General features: G+C 47.2%; 1 protein-coding gene across 5 annotated transcripts in view; it reads left to right on the top strand.

The window, feature by feature from the left end:
* LOC118227679 (E3 ubiquitin-protein ligase Arkadia-like) overlaps positions 1–16144 on the top strand; it is a 47503-nt gene extending 31359 nt beyond the window's left edge. For 4 of the 5 annotated variants that reach the window (XM_035418435.1, XM_035418436.1, XM_035418437.1 and 1 more), the window contains exons 4-14: positions 1837–1994; positions 3939–4133; positions 4628–4962; positions 7295–7547; positions 10426–10765; positions 10982–11107; positions 11340–11457; positions 11695–11775; positions 12151–12246; positions 13272–13378; positions 14540–16144. In XM_035418435.1, coding sequence (XP_035274326.1) covers positions 1837–1994; positions 3939–4133; positions 4628–4962; positions 7295–7547; positions 10426–10765; positions 10982–11107; positions 11340–11457; positions 11695–11775; positions 12151–12246; positions 13272–13378; positions 14540–14657 — 1927 coding nt within the window. In that variant the 3' untranslated portion in view covers positions 14658–16144. The remainder of the gene's footprint in view (positions 1–1836; positions 1995–3938; positions 4134–4627; positions 4963–7294; positions 7548–10425; positions 10766–10981; positions 11108–11339; positions 11458–11694; positions 11776–12150; positions 12247–13271; positions 13379–14539) is intronic. The other variant, XM_035418440.1, reaches the window with a different exon arrangement.
* Positions 16145–16899: the final 755 nt, after the last annotated feature.

The following is a 16899-nucleotide window of genomic DNA, read 5'->3' as shown; positions in this document are numbered from 1 at the left end:
CGTGTGTGTGTGTGTGTGTGCGTGCGTGTGCCTGTGTGCGTCTCTGGTGTCTGTGTGTGTGTGTGTGTGCATTCGTGAGTGCGTGTGTGTGTGTGTGTGTGTGTGTGAGCGTGAATGGGGGGGTGGATTCCCAGAGCTCTTCCCCACAGCTCAGCCTGAGATACGGCTCTGTGGGAAGCGCATGGATACAGCCTCAGGGGACGGGATGGGATGGAGATGGAGATGGAGAGCGAGGGGATCCACATTACACACCAGCACGCGGCTGCGGCTGCGGCTGCACTGTACCTGTGGGGCGGAAGGGCAGGGGGAGGGATCAGCACGGCGTGGCCTGCCATTGGCTGCATCCGTGTGTCAGTCGGTGTCACAGCCAATGCCGCACCAGAGAGGCTGCCATCTGAATGCCTGGGAGACGTGTGGCCTGGTGTTAAACTGAAGTTCACGCGTGCGGTTCTGTCTGTGTGTCCCTCTGTGAATCTGCTGCGGCGGCGGCGGCTCTCCTCGCAGGTGGCTGTTATTTACATTCCAGCGGCCGCTTTCAGCCGCTCCCTGAGCCGAGCCGATTTGCGCTCGCGATACGGAAATCCGAAATGTCATGTGGAATAACCTGGACCCGAATGCCAGAGTGTTAAGCCTTTTGAAAAAAAACTACATGTTCACATACAGAATGCTTGTGTTCACACGGATGGGTATTTGTGGCCAATATGAGTTCTTTTTGCCTGACTTGAGTTCTTAAACAGGAGGCGACGTGCTCTCCTGAATTAACCATACTCAAGCAGGAGTTGTGAATTAGGCCCTAAATGATCTCTTGTTCTGCTTGTGAGATTGCTGTTCCTCTAAATGCCTAACCTAAGCGCTTTCTCTCTTTCTGCGTGGAGCAAAACATGCGAAAGGAGAGCGGACTGCCTGCCGTGCTTTAAGAAAGAGGAAAATAACGAACCTTACTTGAGCTGATTGACCTGATTGTCAAACGTTCTCACGAGTTCATGTGTGAGAAATTGCAGCTGTCCTTCATCACCACTTGCTTCTCTGTTGAAAGTCTTCATCACTGAAGCTTGATTGGAAAAACCTATTTAAGTTTTGTTTTTGAGTTGAACTGGTTGGGTACCTTTTCCTGGATGAACTGAATTAAATGTGTGTTGATACCCACTCTTTACTGTTATGTGGAATACGGCAACATCCTTTTGATCAGTGAACGTATGAATGTTTGATGAGGAGAAAAGGCAGTGAAGCCCATCTTGGCTTGTCATCGGTCATCCATTGGCTGGTCAAAATGGCACTTGTTTCCAGTTCGCTTAACCTTTTCACATTTCTTGAGTCCAGTCTTAAGCGTGATTTTTGTCTTTGGGTGGCTCTGTATCTCAGTGATTGTACAGTGACCTGGTGTGCTGTTGGCTGATTGTAGAATGACTTGGAATGCCTGGCCCTGGTTTCCGTACTTGTCGCCTCATCCCCCAGCAATCACAAACCCATGGTTCCCACAGGAGAAACCGTTAGCGTGAGCGAAAGATTCGAGTGTGGGAAAAATATCATATTGGTTTATGCAGCTTTCGCTTTAGAATTTCTTGCCTTCTTTTTCTCTTGCATACATGAACAATAAAAATCCAAACTTTATGAAATGTGCTTTCCATTTTTCCAACAATGTCCTGATAAACTAGTTACAGTGTGAAGAAAAGTGTGTTCAGTAGTCTGTTTTTTGAAGGTTCTCAGAAGTCTTGCTGTAGAAACACTGTAAACCCTGGTATCAGGCACTGTCTGGGGCCGTCCCTGGTCGTCCGTTTCATCAGGTGGTTTCCTGTTGATCTGACCACCCGTCCGTCTGTCCGTCTGTCTCCGCAGGCCTCGCTCCGTGGGGGGCCATGGCCGGATGCACTGGGGGCCCAGCTGCTCCCAGAACCGGCCCCAGGAGCCGCGCGGACGCCACCGCATCTCCACCGTCATCCAGCCCCTCCGCCAGAGCGCCGGCGAGGTGGTGGACCTCACCGTGGACGAGGAGGGTGAGGGCCGAGAAGCCGACGCCGGGGCCCAACGCTCTCGCACGCAACACCGGGCACATACCCCTCCCTTAGGCGGCCATTTCCCGCGTGTGCACTTCCTGTAGGCTAAAAGCACACGTTCACAGACCTGCTCTCAGGCTCGGGTGTAGAATACGATACAAAGATCTGAGACTTTCAAGACTAGAACTGATTTCACCTAGTCATTCTGGAACACTCATCCCATCCCTTCAATAAGCTTCATTTCACATAGATGCGCGGTACTATATCTACATGAATTCTATGCTGTTAAAGCTTACCTGTGCATTCCCACAGACCTGTTAAATACAGATACGTGGAATGAACATATCTACTGCAACACAAGAGCCACAATGGAGGTTGCACATGTTATTCCCACTTAGCTAGTTCAGTAACAAAGCCGAACATGCAGCTATCTGCAGGTATCTTCTGTGCCCATAGACACAGTATGCCAAGCCAGATGCACTGCACACATACACATACACACACACACGTTGTTACACATGCCTTTCACACCTTTGCTTGGGCAGTCGCTCACACACACACACACACTATACACATACACACTCTTACCTCCTTCATTTCCCAAGGTCTTCGCGCAGATATTTCTCACCGTTACTGTAGTGTGTGATTTCTATGGCAGAGACTGAGGGCCCAGGTCAGACTCACTTGAAGCGTTGAGAGGGAACGGATTAGTGGTAATTCAGTGTGGAAAATCAGCCACATTGTAAAATGGAATTGGTTTCACAGTCATCCCAACAGAATAACTGTGCTGTCACACAATATTTTAATACCCCCCCTCCCCGCCTTGTGATTTAAGTGAGTTAAATGCCTGTCAGATTCTCCAGTTTAGCATGGCCTGGGCTTGGAAATTTTAGGGATTGCGCTGAATGTGTTCATTTACCCCAACACAGAATTTTCTAGCAGGATTAAACTTACATTCATACCATTCTGATATTTCTTTTTTTTTTCTTTGAAAAAATCAATTAACGTTTCTCAGATGTGACAGTTTATTTAAAATGTGTGCACGTCAGCATGAGTAATAATGAAAAATCCATTTCCTTTCAATAAACTGAAGTCTATCTGCCGCCTCTGGTGAAGTTTTATAATCTGCTTCATTTAAAAAAGCTAAGACATGGATAATGAATGTGAGCTTATTCCAATTTTGAAGTCCTGAAATCTGATAATAATTTGAGCCTCCTAAGGATTCCAGGACGTCGTGCTGTACTTCGGGTTCTGTGCCATTCTAGCTATCATACTGTTTTCTGTAGTTACCGTTGCTCATAAAACCTTATTGTTTGCACTAATATATTTCGTTTGTTGGTCCGTTGGGATAAGAAAGCTAGCTAAATTAATATAATGTGAAAATCACCACAGCAGCTGCGATAACGGTACATCTGGAAGCACTTCTCCCGTGTAGATGCTGTTGATACAAAAATGGAATATGTTCCTCCAGGCTCCACACAGCGAGCTCCGTTGAGGTTATTTTTAGCATCGCTCAGGTGTGGCGATTTAGCAGTTCCTCTAAATAAACCACATCGCGGAGACCCGCCCTGCAGTCTTGCCCGCTCATTTCGCTTTTAGCATTTGCGATACTAATTCATTTTCAGTACTTTCCCTTTATGATCTCCCCCTAAGTCAACGATTGATGATACAAGAGCGCAGAAGCCCAAATATAACGAACACGGCATTTGCATTCCTTTGAGGGGGAGAAATTAATTTCTGCATATTAAGAAAAGCAGACTGAAAGCGCTCGCTGGAATGCAAATGAGACGACTTCCTCGGCGGCCACCCGGCCGTTACCGCGAACCAACAGCTAGGGATGTGGGGTGCTGACGGCAGGCCGGTCTATTTATACCTCCCTGATCTCTGCCGTGTTTTCTTTGTCTTTATCTAATTTTTTTGTCGTTGTTTTTATTTTGCGCTCAGATCTCTCAGTAGTGCCAACCACCTCCGACAGCGCGCGCCCACGGCTCGTCGGTACCGCCTCCCCCTCTTCCTCCCGCAATGCCTCTACCTCAGAGCCCCCCCGCGACGGGCCCGGGCCCTCCAGCAGCGGCTCCGTGCCCGACAGCATACTGGGAATGCAGGCGCACAACGGCACAGCAGGCGCCTCAGTAGGGGGTAAGGAAAGCCCCTAACAATGAACCTTTACCGGCAAATGAGAACGGGAATAGCAGCAATCTCCCATACAGGTCAAATACAGTATACAGTTTTCTGTATGTCAACTTACTGTAATATAATATAACACAACTAATAATAATAAAAATAATAATAATAATGTATCTAAAAGGAACTGTTTCTGGGGTCCACTCACCGGTGCTTTCAGTTTGTTTCTACAAAGCGGAAGGACTTCTCATCTCATCAACTTTGGTGTTTGGTCATAATGTGATCATGTATGTTCAAAAAGCTTCTTTGCCCGCTATCTAAATCCAGGGTCCCCTAAAAGAATATGATGCTTGTGGTGATATGCTACCCACAAAAATGGTCATGTATTCTGTATCCTGAAAATGTTGTTTTTTTTGTTGTTTAATATGTATATAGTGATTTATTATTATAGTACTTAATTTATGAATATGAAAAGGCATGTGAAAATGTTTTTTTTTGGTGCCTCTCAGATGATGCGAGACGAGGCTCATCTGGGCTTTCGGGAGAGAGCGGGGGTACTGCCATGCCCCGGCTGCCCTCCTGTTGCCCCCAGCATTCCCCGTGTGGCGGCCCCTCCCCAGGACACCTGTCACTTGGCCACGCCCACTCCAGCTGCATGCAGGGCCCACCTCCCCAACAGGCCCTGCCCCAGCACAGCCACGCCCACCACTTCCACCACCACCACGCCCCCTCCGCCCCCATAACCCTCGCCTTCCCTGAGCCCGGCTGCCCCCTGGAGAGGCCCACTGCGATGCCAGCGCCCTGCGGGGGGGTCAGCAGCACAAGCGGCCAGTACCTCGACCAGGTAGGCGCCCCCACCCCCCTCCAATCCAACCTGCAGTCACCTTCAAGCAGCAGCCCCCAGCACTGGTCACGGAGAGAGTTGGCACAGGGTCTGCTAGTTTTTATTGTTGCTTAGCAATTAATTCGAATCATTTGAGAGCAGTTCATTACACAGTTAGTGATTTGAAGGTAAAAACAAAAGTCAGCAGACCCCTTTGGCTCTCCAGGGAATGTTTTCACCTGGAATGGCCTAGAAGAGAATCAGTACGAGTGCTAAATGTAGCTAACATGCACACTTCACTGGCTAAGGTGAGAAGGGACATTTCTAAAAGGGAACAATGACATTAATGCGGCTCATTTATTCTACAGCACAGATTGGGGAGTGCTGTTGACAAGCTCACCAGGCTGTTTTGACAACTTTATATTTGTCCTGATTTTTCAAATGACGTTATATTTCTCCTTATTCTTTAACTGGTTTTCCTTCTTGTTCTTGAGCTAGCATGATATATTTGTGCTTGTTGTTCAGCGATATATTTCTCCTTTCTCTTTAGAGAGCCGTATAATCTTTTGGTTCTTTGGATGCCGTTCTATTTTCCCTGGTCCTTTAAACAGTGCATGTTACTCCAGCTTCATGCATTCTTGCATGTTCATTTTCAGAAAAACTAAAATAAAAGCATGTGCATATTTTAACAGACCACATTCGCGGTTTCTAATGAATCTGAGGCCTGAGCTCTGTGTTAATTGCTTGATGTTTTTGATGCTCAAACGTTAAGCTGAGATTGCAAGACTGGGCTGTTTTTCGGGCCCCTTTTGTGAATTCCCTTATCAAATAAACATTAGGCACTTCCAACCAACTGGAATGGACTCAAGTGTTCAGCAAGGCTCGTAAAATGGCCTTTATGCCTGCTGTAAAACCGTAGTAAGGAGTTATACACATTTGAAACCTAGACGAACGTGCCCATGTGTACGTCGTTTCACACGCGGCGAGGGACGCGCGTCATTCCTCTGGCACGAGGGCTAGGGGCCGCAGCTACGCGCAGCGAATTTGAAGTATTAACGGAAGGTTTGTGTCCAGAAACGGTTCCGGTAGAGCTTTGGCGTAGCGCCGTCTGAAAACGAAGCGCTTCGACGGCGTCCGGAGCCGGACGCCGGCACGTTTCTGGCGGCGCTAAGCGAGGCTCGCGCGGCGCACCGCAGCTGGCAGACGAGCGGCGTCTCCGCCGGAGCCTTGTGAGGATTTCTGCCGGAACGTTCTCCCGCAGCAAAGCCCGAACGCCAGTTCGGAATAATTGGGAATGGCGCTAATCGTCGGAGCCGCTGATCTTCATTGTGCAAAGTGCACTTGTGTCAGCGGGGCTTAAAGCCTAATGTGTTTTTTTGTTGTTTTTTTTAAAAATCGTGGTGTGGGGGGGGGGGGGGGGTGGGATCTGTCAGAAAGTGATGTTTGGGGCTCTTCTGTGTTCTCTCGTTACTTTTTAAACGCAGAGACCTTGATAACAGAAGGGGAGAGATCGCATTGGGGAGAAGAAAAGCAGGCCTCTGGGTTTTAGTGCGGCGAGGCTGCTGTTTGCACGTTCGGCGCGTTATGCAAAGCGCCGCGCCCTTCGCTGAGGTGGCCAGGAGCGGCAGCGCCCCCCAGCTAGCACTCAGGAGGGAGGGGCCCACTGTGTCTGAGCGGGCGGCTCGTCGCCTCCTCGCACCTAAAGCTAACAGGTTAAGAGAGAGGAGCGCTCCTCGCACCCCGCCTCTGTTCTCCCTCCGTTCGGGTCGAGCCGCGGCCCCGGAGCGCGGCGTTTTCGGGTCCTCGCTTCCCTGGCGGTTTTTGGGAGGCTTCAGCGCCGACGCTCGGCGGAGCTCGGAGGCGGCGGGGCGCTCCCCAGCCCCGCCGGTGCTCCCCGGCCTGCTTTCCAGCCGCCCCGGCTGCAAGGTTATCCAAATATAAAGCACTGCGTTTTAGAAATGCGTTTCCCTCCGCAGTGCCCCAGCGCAAATGTTTCAGAGCACGCTTCAGAACCCTGCCTTTCAACAGCACCCCCCCCCCAACCCCCCCGCCCCAGGTTCAGCCTCCAGCTCTTGGTTCAGTTGTAGTTTTTTTTATTTTCAGTTCCAGCGCCTTGTTCCATGGACAGTCAATAATGTTTTTTTTGCATGTTCACACAAGCCAAAGAGAACTCACAGATCGAATAGGCAAACAAGTGAGAATGTATCGGCTATGGGGAGGCAAGTTTGACGAGCGCCTTTAAAATCCTCTGGTCGCTTGCAGTGTCCACACACTATCGATGAGCCGCGGTGTGAAGGGCACCCACACGCAGAGGTAATGATTAACCGCATCACGCCCCCTCTCTCTCTGACAGACTCTACCGGTGGATCTGAGCAACAGCGGCATCCGGGGAAGTGGGAGCGGCGGTTTCCACGGCACCTCGGCCTTCGACCCTTGCTGCCCGGGGTCGTCGTCGCGGCCCCCGGCGTACGGCACGCAGGTGGCGCTGGGGCCCGGGCAGGCCGGGGGCGTGGACGCGTACGGCTCGGCCATGGTGACCCAGCCCCAGGCCCAACACCAGCCCCAGCCACAGCTCTCCTCCTGCAGGCACTATATGCACCCCACCTGTGAGTACGCGCCCTACCTGAGAGCACACACCACACATATGAGCACACACCACACATATGAGCACACACCACACGTATGAGTACACAATGTCCCCCACCAGTGAGTACACACGCCACCTGAGAGTACACACCCCTCCTGGGAGTACGCACCCTACCTGAGAGTACACACCACACATATGAGCACACACCACACATATGAGTACGCAATGTTCCCCACATAGGAGTACACAATGTCCCCCACCAGTGAGTACACACACCACCTGAGAGTACACACCACGTGAGTACACACCCCTCCTGGGAGTACGCACCCTACCTGAGAGTACACACCACACATGTGAGTACACAGTGTTCCCCACCTGTGAGTACACTCCCCACCTGTGAGTACTCAAAGGCTACACCTAACACACCGCTGGAGGAGACAGAGAAGCAGTACCCTTCCTCATTTCAGTATCGTGTACCCTCAGTCCAGTTGGTTCAGCTATTACGGGATCGGGGAATCGTTTCCTGCTATTAAACGAGCTGAATGTCTTTTATTCCCTCTAGAAGGTTCCCTGCTGTGAAGCACTTTGTGACATTCTGATTGTAACTGGTTTAAGGCAAAATAAAGATAGCTTGATTGAATGTGTATCTCGAGGGAGTAACTTAAACATGCAAGTTTATTACTGAATGAAATCTACTTTTAAAACAATAAAATTCACCATGCAGAGAACCTAAGAAGCTGTCCAGTTCAACAAGAAAGTTTTCACCTGTGTGTTGAAAAAAATATTTGTTTAGATGCGTGCATTTGAAGCAAATGCTATTTTAAATGTCATCAGGCATTTTCATCTCTTACATTTACTGTGAGACGGTTACATCTTCAGTGGTCTTTGCTAAATCCTGCTTTTATTTACATCCATGATGTGTCCCCTGCTTTGCAGTCTAGCCGGCTGACATGAGCTCTATATACAGCCTGCTGTGCTTCACAAGTCGCGCTACTGTTTATGGGATCATCATTGTTAAAGGGAGGCATTGTGTTCAGTTATTGTGTTCAGCTACTTGCCTTGTACTTGCACACAGAGGATTTAAGTTTCTACATTTAAAGGTAGATAGTTGATAATAATACAATGCTGAAATGAAACTTTTTTTAAATTGTGCACTGCATAATGTCGAATTTAGCTTTCTTATCTTGACGAATTATCAAAAACCCAGATTTTTTTAACTTTAGAAACGGATCTGGTTATATAAGTACCAATGGGTCGGAATGTTCTCTCTATCTATATAATGAGGTATTTGGTGGTGTCCTAAATAGGCCTTTTTGCTTTATTAGAGCCTAGTTAATTATTGCTTTAATTAAACTCATGTCGTTTCATTTGAAACCAAGTAATAAAGCAAAGCTAAGATGAAAAGAGGCTATCGGAGCCCTGTTGAGTTTCTTCGTAAAATTTGACTTTAATGTATTTCTTGTGAAAGTACCTGCCAGTTAAACCAGCAGTTAGCACCTGCTTAAGTAACTCGCTTTTTTATATTTGGTGCTAAAACGGGCTTTAATGTTTTTGTGGTTGAATGTAAATTTTTTTTGTCCTTCGAGCTGAATAGTGAATAGTCCCCGGAGTCTCCCGAGCTCGGTCTGTGGAAACAGGGAGGGAGATAATAGCATACGCTATGATTTTGGGAGTTTAAAAGCAATGCTCAGCAGCGGGCTGCAGAGAATGTGCTCTCTCAATTTCCTGCTTTGGCTGGCCAGCGTATCTGCTCGCGATCAGCCCAGACATGCATCACTAGTACACACTCAGCATTTCGAGTGGGCTCGGTCACCACATTCTGCCGTAAGATATATATTCCATTCTTTTTTGATGCCCCGGTGCCCTGTTTTCTTTCTCCTAGTTCACGGTCTTTTTAGGCAAATGCAGTATCGCGTGATGTGTTAGTCATCAGAGAAGCATGCAAAAATAAAGGCCTTATGCAAAGCAAATAGCTTTTATCTTGCATCTGATTTCGCTAGCAAAAATCGTCCTCCTGTTTTTGTTTAGTTTATTAAATGAATTGAATGTTTTATTATGTGCTTAAGCCATTAAGCATAACGACGGTAGCTGGTGCCTCTGTTGAGATGCTATTCATTTTTCATGAGGAAGACCGTTGCCACGGCTCGAATGAAAACTGAAAACTGTACTCAAATTTTGGAGCTTATGATACTTAAGCGGAACAACTGATTTTAAAGCAGGTAAAGATGCCGGTACTAATTGCTGACTTGCCTCGTGGCTAGCGCTTGGAGCGTGAATTAGCGGGCAAGCGGATTCTCGGTAGAGGCTGCTGCCGTGGTGTACAACCGCGTCGATCGCGGTAACAAACACCTGCCTGCCCGGCCACTCGGGTCGGGAGCTCGCGTGTCACGCAGAGGCAGCTGCCTGCGGACGCGGTTTCCGCAGCACTGCAGCGTCGGCTGTAGAAAACCACAGCCGACGAAATAAACGTCTGAGAAAGTGCATGGGGGTTGTGAGCAGAGCGGCTCAAAAATATTTTTCGTTGTATGTCGTTTACTGTTGTGTGGGCCTATGAAATGTGGGTACAGTTTAAATTAAATTCTTTCTTCTTTTTTTTTTTCTTTCTCAATCCCCCTCCCTTTTCTCTCCTGGTCTCTCTGTATATCTCACCCTCTCTCCATTCTCCTCTCTCTTCTCCTCTCTCCCTCTCTTTCACTCTCTCTCACACTCTCCCTTTCTCCTTCTCTTGCTCTCTGTCTCTCACTCTCTTTCTCACCCTCTCCATCTTCCTCTATCTCTCCCTCACTCTTTCTCGCCCTCTCTCTCCCTCACACTCTCTCTCATCCCCTGCATCTCCTTCTCTCTCCCTCACGCACTCTCTCTTCCGCTCCTTCTCCATCTATCTCTCGCTCTCTCAGATCCCCTGGCTCGGTCTCTTCACCACCAAACCCCGTCCTCCTGCCCCCACTCCCACGGCAACCCCCCGCCCCCTCCCGCCCCGCAGGCCGACTACGTCATCCCCCACCCGGTGCACGCCTTCCACCCGCCGGGCCACGCCGTGCCCCCGGCCCCGCCCCCCGCCCTGCCCGCTCACCACCTGCCGGGCCCGGCGGCCCCCCTGCCCCAGCACCTGCCCCCCGAGCACCAGGCCCTGCCCCACCACATGCCCCCGCTGGCCCCTGCCGTGCAGAGGCTGCACCACCACGAGGTGCTGCAGAGGATAGAGGTGCAGCGGCGGCGCATGATGCAGCACCCCACGTAAGTCCAGCCCCGCCCGACGCCCTTCGTTTTACCCGCTAGCGTAGGGCTAACACCTTTCCCCCCTGGGGAGGGATAAATAAAGTGCTTGAATGCCATTCGTGTCGTGAGAAAGATCTCTTTCAGTTTTCCTTTTTCTTTTTTGCTTTACTGAGAAATCTTGCTAATTTTCCCGACCCCCCCCCCCCCCCCCCCCCCCCCCGCTTCCCATTCCAGACGAGCGCACGAGAGGCCGCCGCCCCACCCCCACAGGATGCACCCCAACTACGGCCACGGTCACCACATCCACGTGCCGCAGACCATGTCCTCTCACCCGCGCCAGCCCGACCAGAGGACCACCTGGTCAGTAGGCCTCAGACGGCCAGGCCTCGTTCGCTCGTACCTCACTGCGGCTGCACCGCTAGCCTTTAGCGTCCGTACGTACTGAGACCCTCGCACGGGGAACATGTCCGTCCTGTGAGGGCCGGTCGGCGGCTGCACCGCTAGCCTTTAGCGTCCGTACGCACTGAGACCCTCGCGCGGGGAACATGTCCGTCCTCTGAGCAGCCCTTTGTGCGTCCCCGTCTCTTCGCAGGGAGCTGGGCATCGAGGCCGGCGTGACCGTGGCTCCGTATCCTCCTGGACACTTGCACCCGCACCTGCCGCACTACCACCCTCCCCCTCGGCTGCACCACTTCCCCATCCCCTTCGTGGTGAGTAGCCTTTAGCGTTGAGTTGCCGGTATGTTCAGCTCACAGCGAGCACTCGACGTTGCGATTGGAAATGAATTGCTCACATTTGATATTCCTTAACCCAATAATTGGTGCTTCATGTTTATACTGTACTATGTGGAGATATTGTCTGGGGAAGTGAATGTGAGTTGAATTGTTGAGGCGCTATTTTTATTCATTGATTTTTTCAATTTAATTTTATTTTTTTACCCTTCACAGCACACCGGTGTGTCGGAAGTGACCTATCCTCACATTCGTTATATATCATCCAGAATGACTGGATTTGGACGAACATATGAAGTAAGATTTGATTGATAATAATTTTATGTATGGAAAAACGTTTCTCATGACTATGGAGTCAATTTTGAGGATTATTTTACCCACCCGATAGCTGGTGTACCATCTGTATGGTTTTCAAGTGGTGGGAATCTAGAGGCACCTTACCTGTATGGTTTTTAAGTGATGTGAATCTAGAGGTGCCTCACCTGTATGGTTTTTAAGTGACGTGAGTCAAAAGGCACCTTACCTGTATGGCTTTTTAAGTGATGTGAATGTTGTGGTTCCTTACCTCTATGGTTATTTTAAGTGATGTGAGTGTTGTGGTCCCTTACCTCTATGGTTATTCTAAGTGATGTGAATCTTGTGGAGCCTTACCTGTATGGTTTGTCCCCCCAGGACCTGCTCCATTTGGAGGAGCGGTTGGGGACTGTGAACCGCGGTGCCTCTCAGGGAACCATAGAGAGGTGCACTTACCCACACAAGTACAAAAAGGTGAGTCAGCTCTCAACCTGCGTGCACTCGCACACTTCTGCACGTCCGTGTGTCCCGTTCAGATGTTTCTGCGTGCTCGTGTGTGCACCTGTCTCTCCCAAAACCGCCAGTCATAAGCTGAGAGGGCCAATCGCATTTCTCTCTTCATCACATTAGACTGCATTCTGGTGCAGAGATGGTGGTGGGTCCCTGTTACAAGGACTACTAGTTTTACAGTCTTCTGAGCCTGGTGTAACATCCGGTATATACCCAGATCAGATCCCAGTTTGTGGAGTTCCTCAAACAGAGTCATCATCAGTGGAGCTGTCAAAGGAAAAATATGCACAGCCCACACCGCAAGAAAAAGCAGGAGAGTGACACTCAGAAAGGTTTACTGCACTGTCATGGGCAGCTACTGCGGTTTGATATGTGCACGTGCACCCTCAAATTCCATGAGAAACAAATGAAATAAATCTGTGAGGAAACATGTCTGTTCATGTCCCATTAAGATACTGCTGGCTAGTTAAAATGACAGATAACTGAAACGCAGAAATACTGGCAGAAACATGTACTGGAAAAATAACAAATTTAAGAAATGATTTAAACCAATCCCCCCCCCCCCCCTCCCCCAAGGGTTTATGAAACGCAGTTAACGGCTAACATTCTCTGTAGCAAGGACAAAGATCCCATTTAGACTCTCCCTGCACGCACACACACATGCACACAAAACACACATACAAACACACACATGCACACAACAAACACACACGCATGCACATAGACGCACACACACAGACACACACACACACACATATAAAGGCACGTGCATATAAGCATTCTCACATTCTCTTGCTGTTTTCTATGCAGAAATATATAGTGTATCTAGTGTTGCGTAAGAGCTGACATCAAATACACCTCTCAGAAAGTGCTATAAGATGGTCTCGTTCCGTCAGCTCGCACCTAATGGGCTTTTCTTCCTGAACGGAGTTGTCATTTCGTACAGCCGACCATAAAACCCGCTTGTCTCCTTGTGTTTTAAAAACGAGCAGAGGAAGCTACACGGCAAGCAGGAGGAAGACGAAGGTGCTGAGGAAGACACGGAGGAGAAGTGCACCATCTGCCTGTCGATACTCGAGGAAGGCGAAGACGTCAGGTACAGCCCGGCTGTATTCACGGCTTCTCCGTAGTGTCACTTCAGCCGCCCGTGTGTGCAATGCGCTGCTTTACCCAGATTTACCTTTTCTCTCGTTCGCCAGACGTAGCCGACAAATGCATGCCTTAGTGAAATGGTATTTGTGAAGGGTCGGGAGTGCGGACTGCAGCTCTCAAAATAGAACATGGGCTTGTTCCCCAAGAACGCTCAAAATGTGCAAATTAATTATGTCAGCTCCTGGAACAGTTTCACCACATATGCAAACACTCTGACTGTGTAAAACTCATAAGTCATTTCTCCAATATATGGTTTCCTTTCCCTGTTTTTCCCTTCTAATGCACACCCTGTTAATAAGCAGGACCTCCCGTAGCAGTACTTTAATATTTATGATGAGAAACTGCTGGAGATTGCAGGCTGTTGTACTTTTCTTTGTGGTAATAATATGTAGCCGGTTTAAAGAAAGTGCAGCTAGGTTTTGGAGAATCTAAATAAACTGTAAGGATAATATTCAGCAGCATAGGAGAGACCCAGACACTGCTTTGATGGCAGAAATGACCATACATAACAGATGCTAGAGTTGAGTGTTTCTGCTCGTGTGGTCTCGTCGCTTCTGACTCTTCTGCCCCCTGGTGTCAAAGTAGGGAAATGCATGTAATTCCATGAAACACGAGTAGACAAGCATGTTTAACGTTGACATTTTTCCTTTTTCTGTGTTCGTTTAAATATTCTATTTAGATATCAAATATTCAGTATATTCAATTCAGTATAAAACGTCCTATCCCCTTGTGGCATCACTATAAGGCTTGCGTGTTTGTCATTATGTTAAAAGGAGATATTTGAATTCTGTGTTGTGCGAACATCAAATTGGTTATTTGCCTATGAAAACTACAGAACAGTGTCGTTTAGCAATTATGCTCTTATGTGCATGACAAAGAAGGGTGAGCAGGTTTATATGGAGATGATGCATTGACAGTCATACCTGTTGAAACACTAAGTGGTTTGGGCTAAAAGCTATCAACAGAAAGGCTCATTCTCTGTTGATATTTTCCAATCCTGCAGCTGTATTGGCTCCAATGAGCTATCTGATGCTGTTGCTTTTAGTCTTTAAAACTGTTTTTCAGTCTCATTTTCTTTCTTTTTTTCTTGTTTATTTTTTCTCAGACGGCTTCCTTGTATGCACCTGTTCCATCAGCTCTGTGTGGACCAGTGGCTTCTCACCAACAAGAAATGCCCCATCTGCAGAGTGGACATCGAGGCCCAGCTGTCGGCAGAGAGTTGATGCTGTTTTTTTAGCAGCCCTTTCGTTTTGTTTCTATTTGTTTCGTTCGTCTTTTTTTCCCTTCAGTACTGCGGGCAAACCAAAGATGGCATGAATACCTTGTGCAGATTCAAAATGGAAAAAAAAAAACAGAAAACAAAAAAAAAAGCAAAACAAAAAGGAGCATCGAACCTAGAGTGCCAGCTGTCACACAGTACCAACACTGCTAGAAATTACACCTTTGTTAAAGATTTAAATTTTATTGTATTTATGAAGCTTTTTATGTAGCTTTTGATTTTCTTAAGTGTCTTTTTGTTTTGCATGGTTCTTCGTAATGCATTTCTTTGCACATATAATGAAACGGCCTTATCATGGCCAAACAACTTGCAGGCGAGAATAGCTGCCGTAGTAAAGAAGCATTTTTGTGATGCTGTGCTTTACTGGAATAGAATGTTCACCTCCATTTCCTAACCTTGCAGGATTCATTTTAAATAATCATGATTTTGATTTGTTTATGTGTAAACTATGTGCTCAGCTAGATTCAAGGAAGATGTTTTTGTGCAGGGTAGGGGGGGAGGGGATAAAATCAAGACATTCCTTTATTAGAGGGGGGAAGAGTATAAAACACAGTGAAGAGCTGCTGTATTAGTCTGTGTACACCATTGTGCAGTATCCCCTGAAGAGGAGAACCATACGCATGTCCTACCAGGAACATGCGCACACTGGTTCACAGATTATCTTCCGGCCCTTGATGTCAACAGACTTTACGCACTTCATCAAGTCTGTCTGAGAAGAAAAAAAAGAATTATGAATGTCACTTTTCTGTGTTTTGACTGTTCTTTTTTACCGGAGCGAATTGCCGAATTCTGGGGAGGAAACACGGCAAAAGGTCTTAGCATACAGATTATTTATGCTTCGCACCTTCATGTGGGCTTGACATGGGGAACTGGTTTCTACGGCGATTGATCTCAGGCCAACAGATACATTAAGATTCATGCCAATCTGCAATCTGAAAATGTGCTTATTGTGCGATAAGTGCAGCCTGAGCTACTTATGTTTTCTTTTTCATTTGAAATGTTGATTCTGTACTCGGACTGCCTGGAATAACAGCTCTGTGTGATGGCCAGCTCATCCAGTTATTTCTATGAACTTGGCCATTTATTATCAATCTTTTTTTCTCTGTGTATCTTTGCAGAACGGTTTTTTTATTTGCTGTCATGAAGAATTTAACACTAATATTATTCTCAAATAGCTAAGTTGCATATACTTGCACATCAAAAAGGTGAAAGGAATAAGATGGGAGGTCTGTGAATAATTAAAAGTGTATTGAGGCCATCCGTTGCTCTGAATTTCAGAATTTTGAAAAACTGTAATAATTTTGGAGTGTTGGAATGCAGTACTTATGGCAGGTGTCCATGCATTCATAGACTTATTGGCCCCAGGATGCCTTTCTGAGGGATTTATATTAGTTTTAAAATAGTAATATTAATAAAGTTAGGTAACTCTTATTTGTGTCCTGTCTGTCTCTGGATCACCAGCCTCTTTCCTCTCCTTTTAATAAGTGCAATAGGATTCAGTTATGTCACAAGACAAGTGCAAATGAGCTCTGAGATGAAAAGTCATTCAGTTGACTGATGCGGTTTTGTCTTACATTTAGTACCTTGTTTATTTTACCTTTAACTAGAATTCTGAACAATGTGTCATCACACAGATGGAATTGCATTATTTTATGTTTTACTGGTATTCATTTCATTAATGCAGCATAAATGCATGAATGTATTTTTTAGCAAACTGCAAGGTGAAATAACAGTTCAAACAACATACAGATGTGAAAGGGTTAGAATATACAATATGCACAATGAAAATATGACATTCAAATTTACCATTTAGGGAGATAAATTTTATGAATATATAGCCAAAAAATAAAAACATGAATACAATTTAATCCAATAATTGCAATTACGTTAACTCTGGTTCTCAAACAGATGTGAGTACAGTTACAGTGAAATGCAACCTGCATAATCTCAAAGCTCTTTAAAGCAAAATTAACGGGATAACGGTCACCAGGGTCGAAGTTTTGTGGTACTTGTGGCAGTACTGAATAATAGTTAGGGAGGGGAGCTTGCAGCTCTCAGCTTGCGGATTTGATTCCCAGATGTCCTGTGTTCTACTCTTGTGCAAGATACTTTACCCAAATTACTTCAGCTATAGATGAATAGTGTGAAAAAAATAAAGTTGCACAAGTCACTCAGGATAAGCGTGT

This window comes from Anguilla anguilla, chromosome 5 (assembly GCF_013347855.1).
Source record: "Anguilla anguilla isolate fAngAng1 chromosome 5, fAngAng1.pri, whole genome shotgun sequence".
In the NCBI taxonomy this organism is placed as follows: Eukaryota; Metazoa; Chordata; class Actinopteri; order Anguilliformes; family Anguillidae; genus Anguilla; species Anguilla anguilla.
The sequence above is the reverse complement of the archived record's forward strand: the minus strand, read 5'-3'. Positions and strand labels throughout refer to the sequence as shown.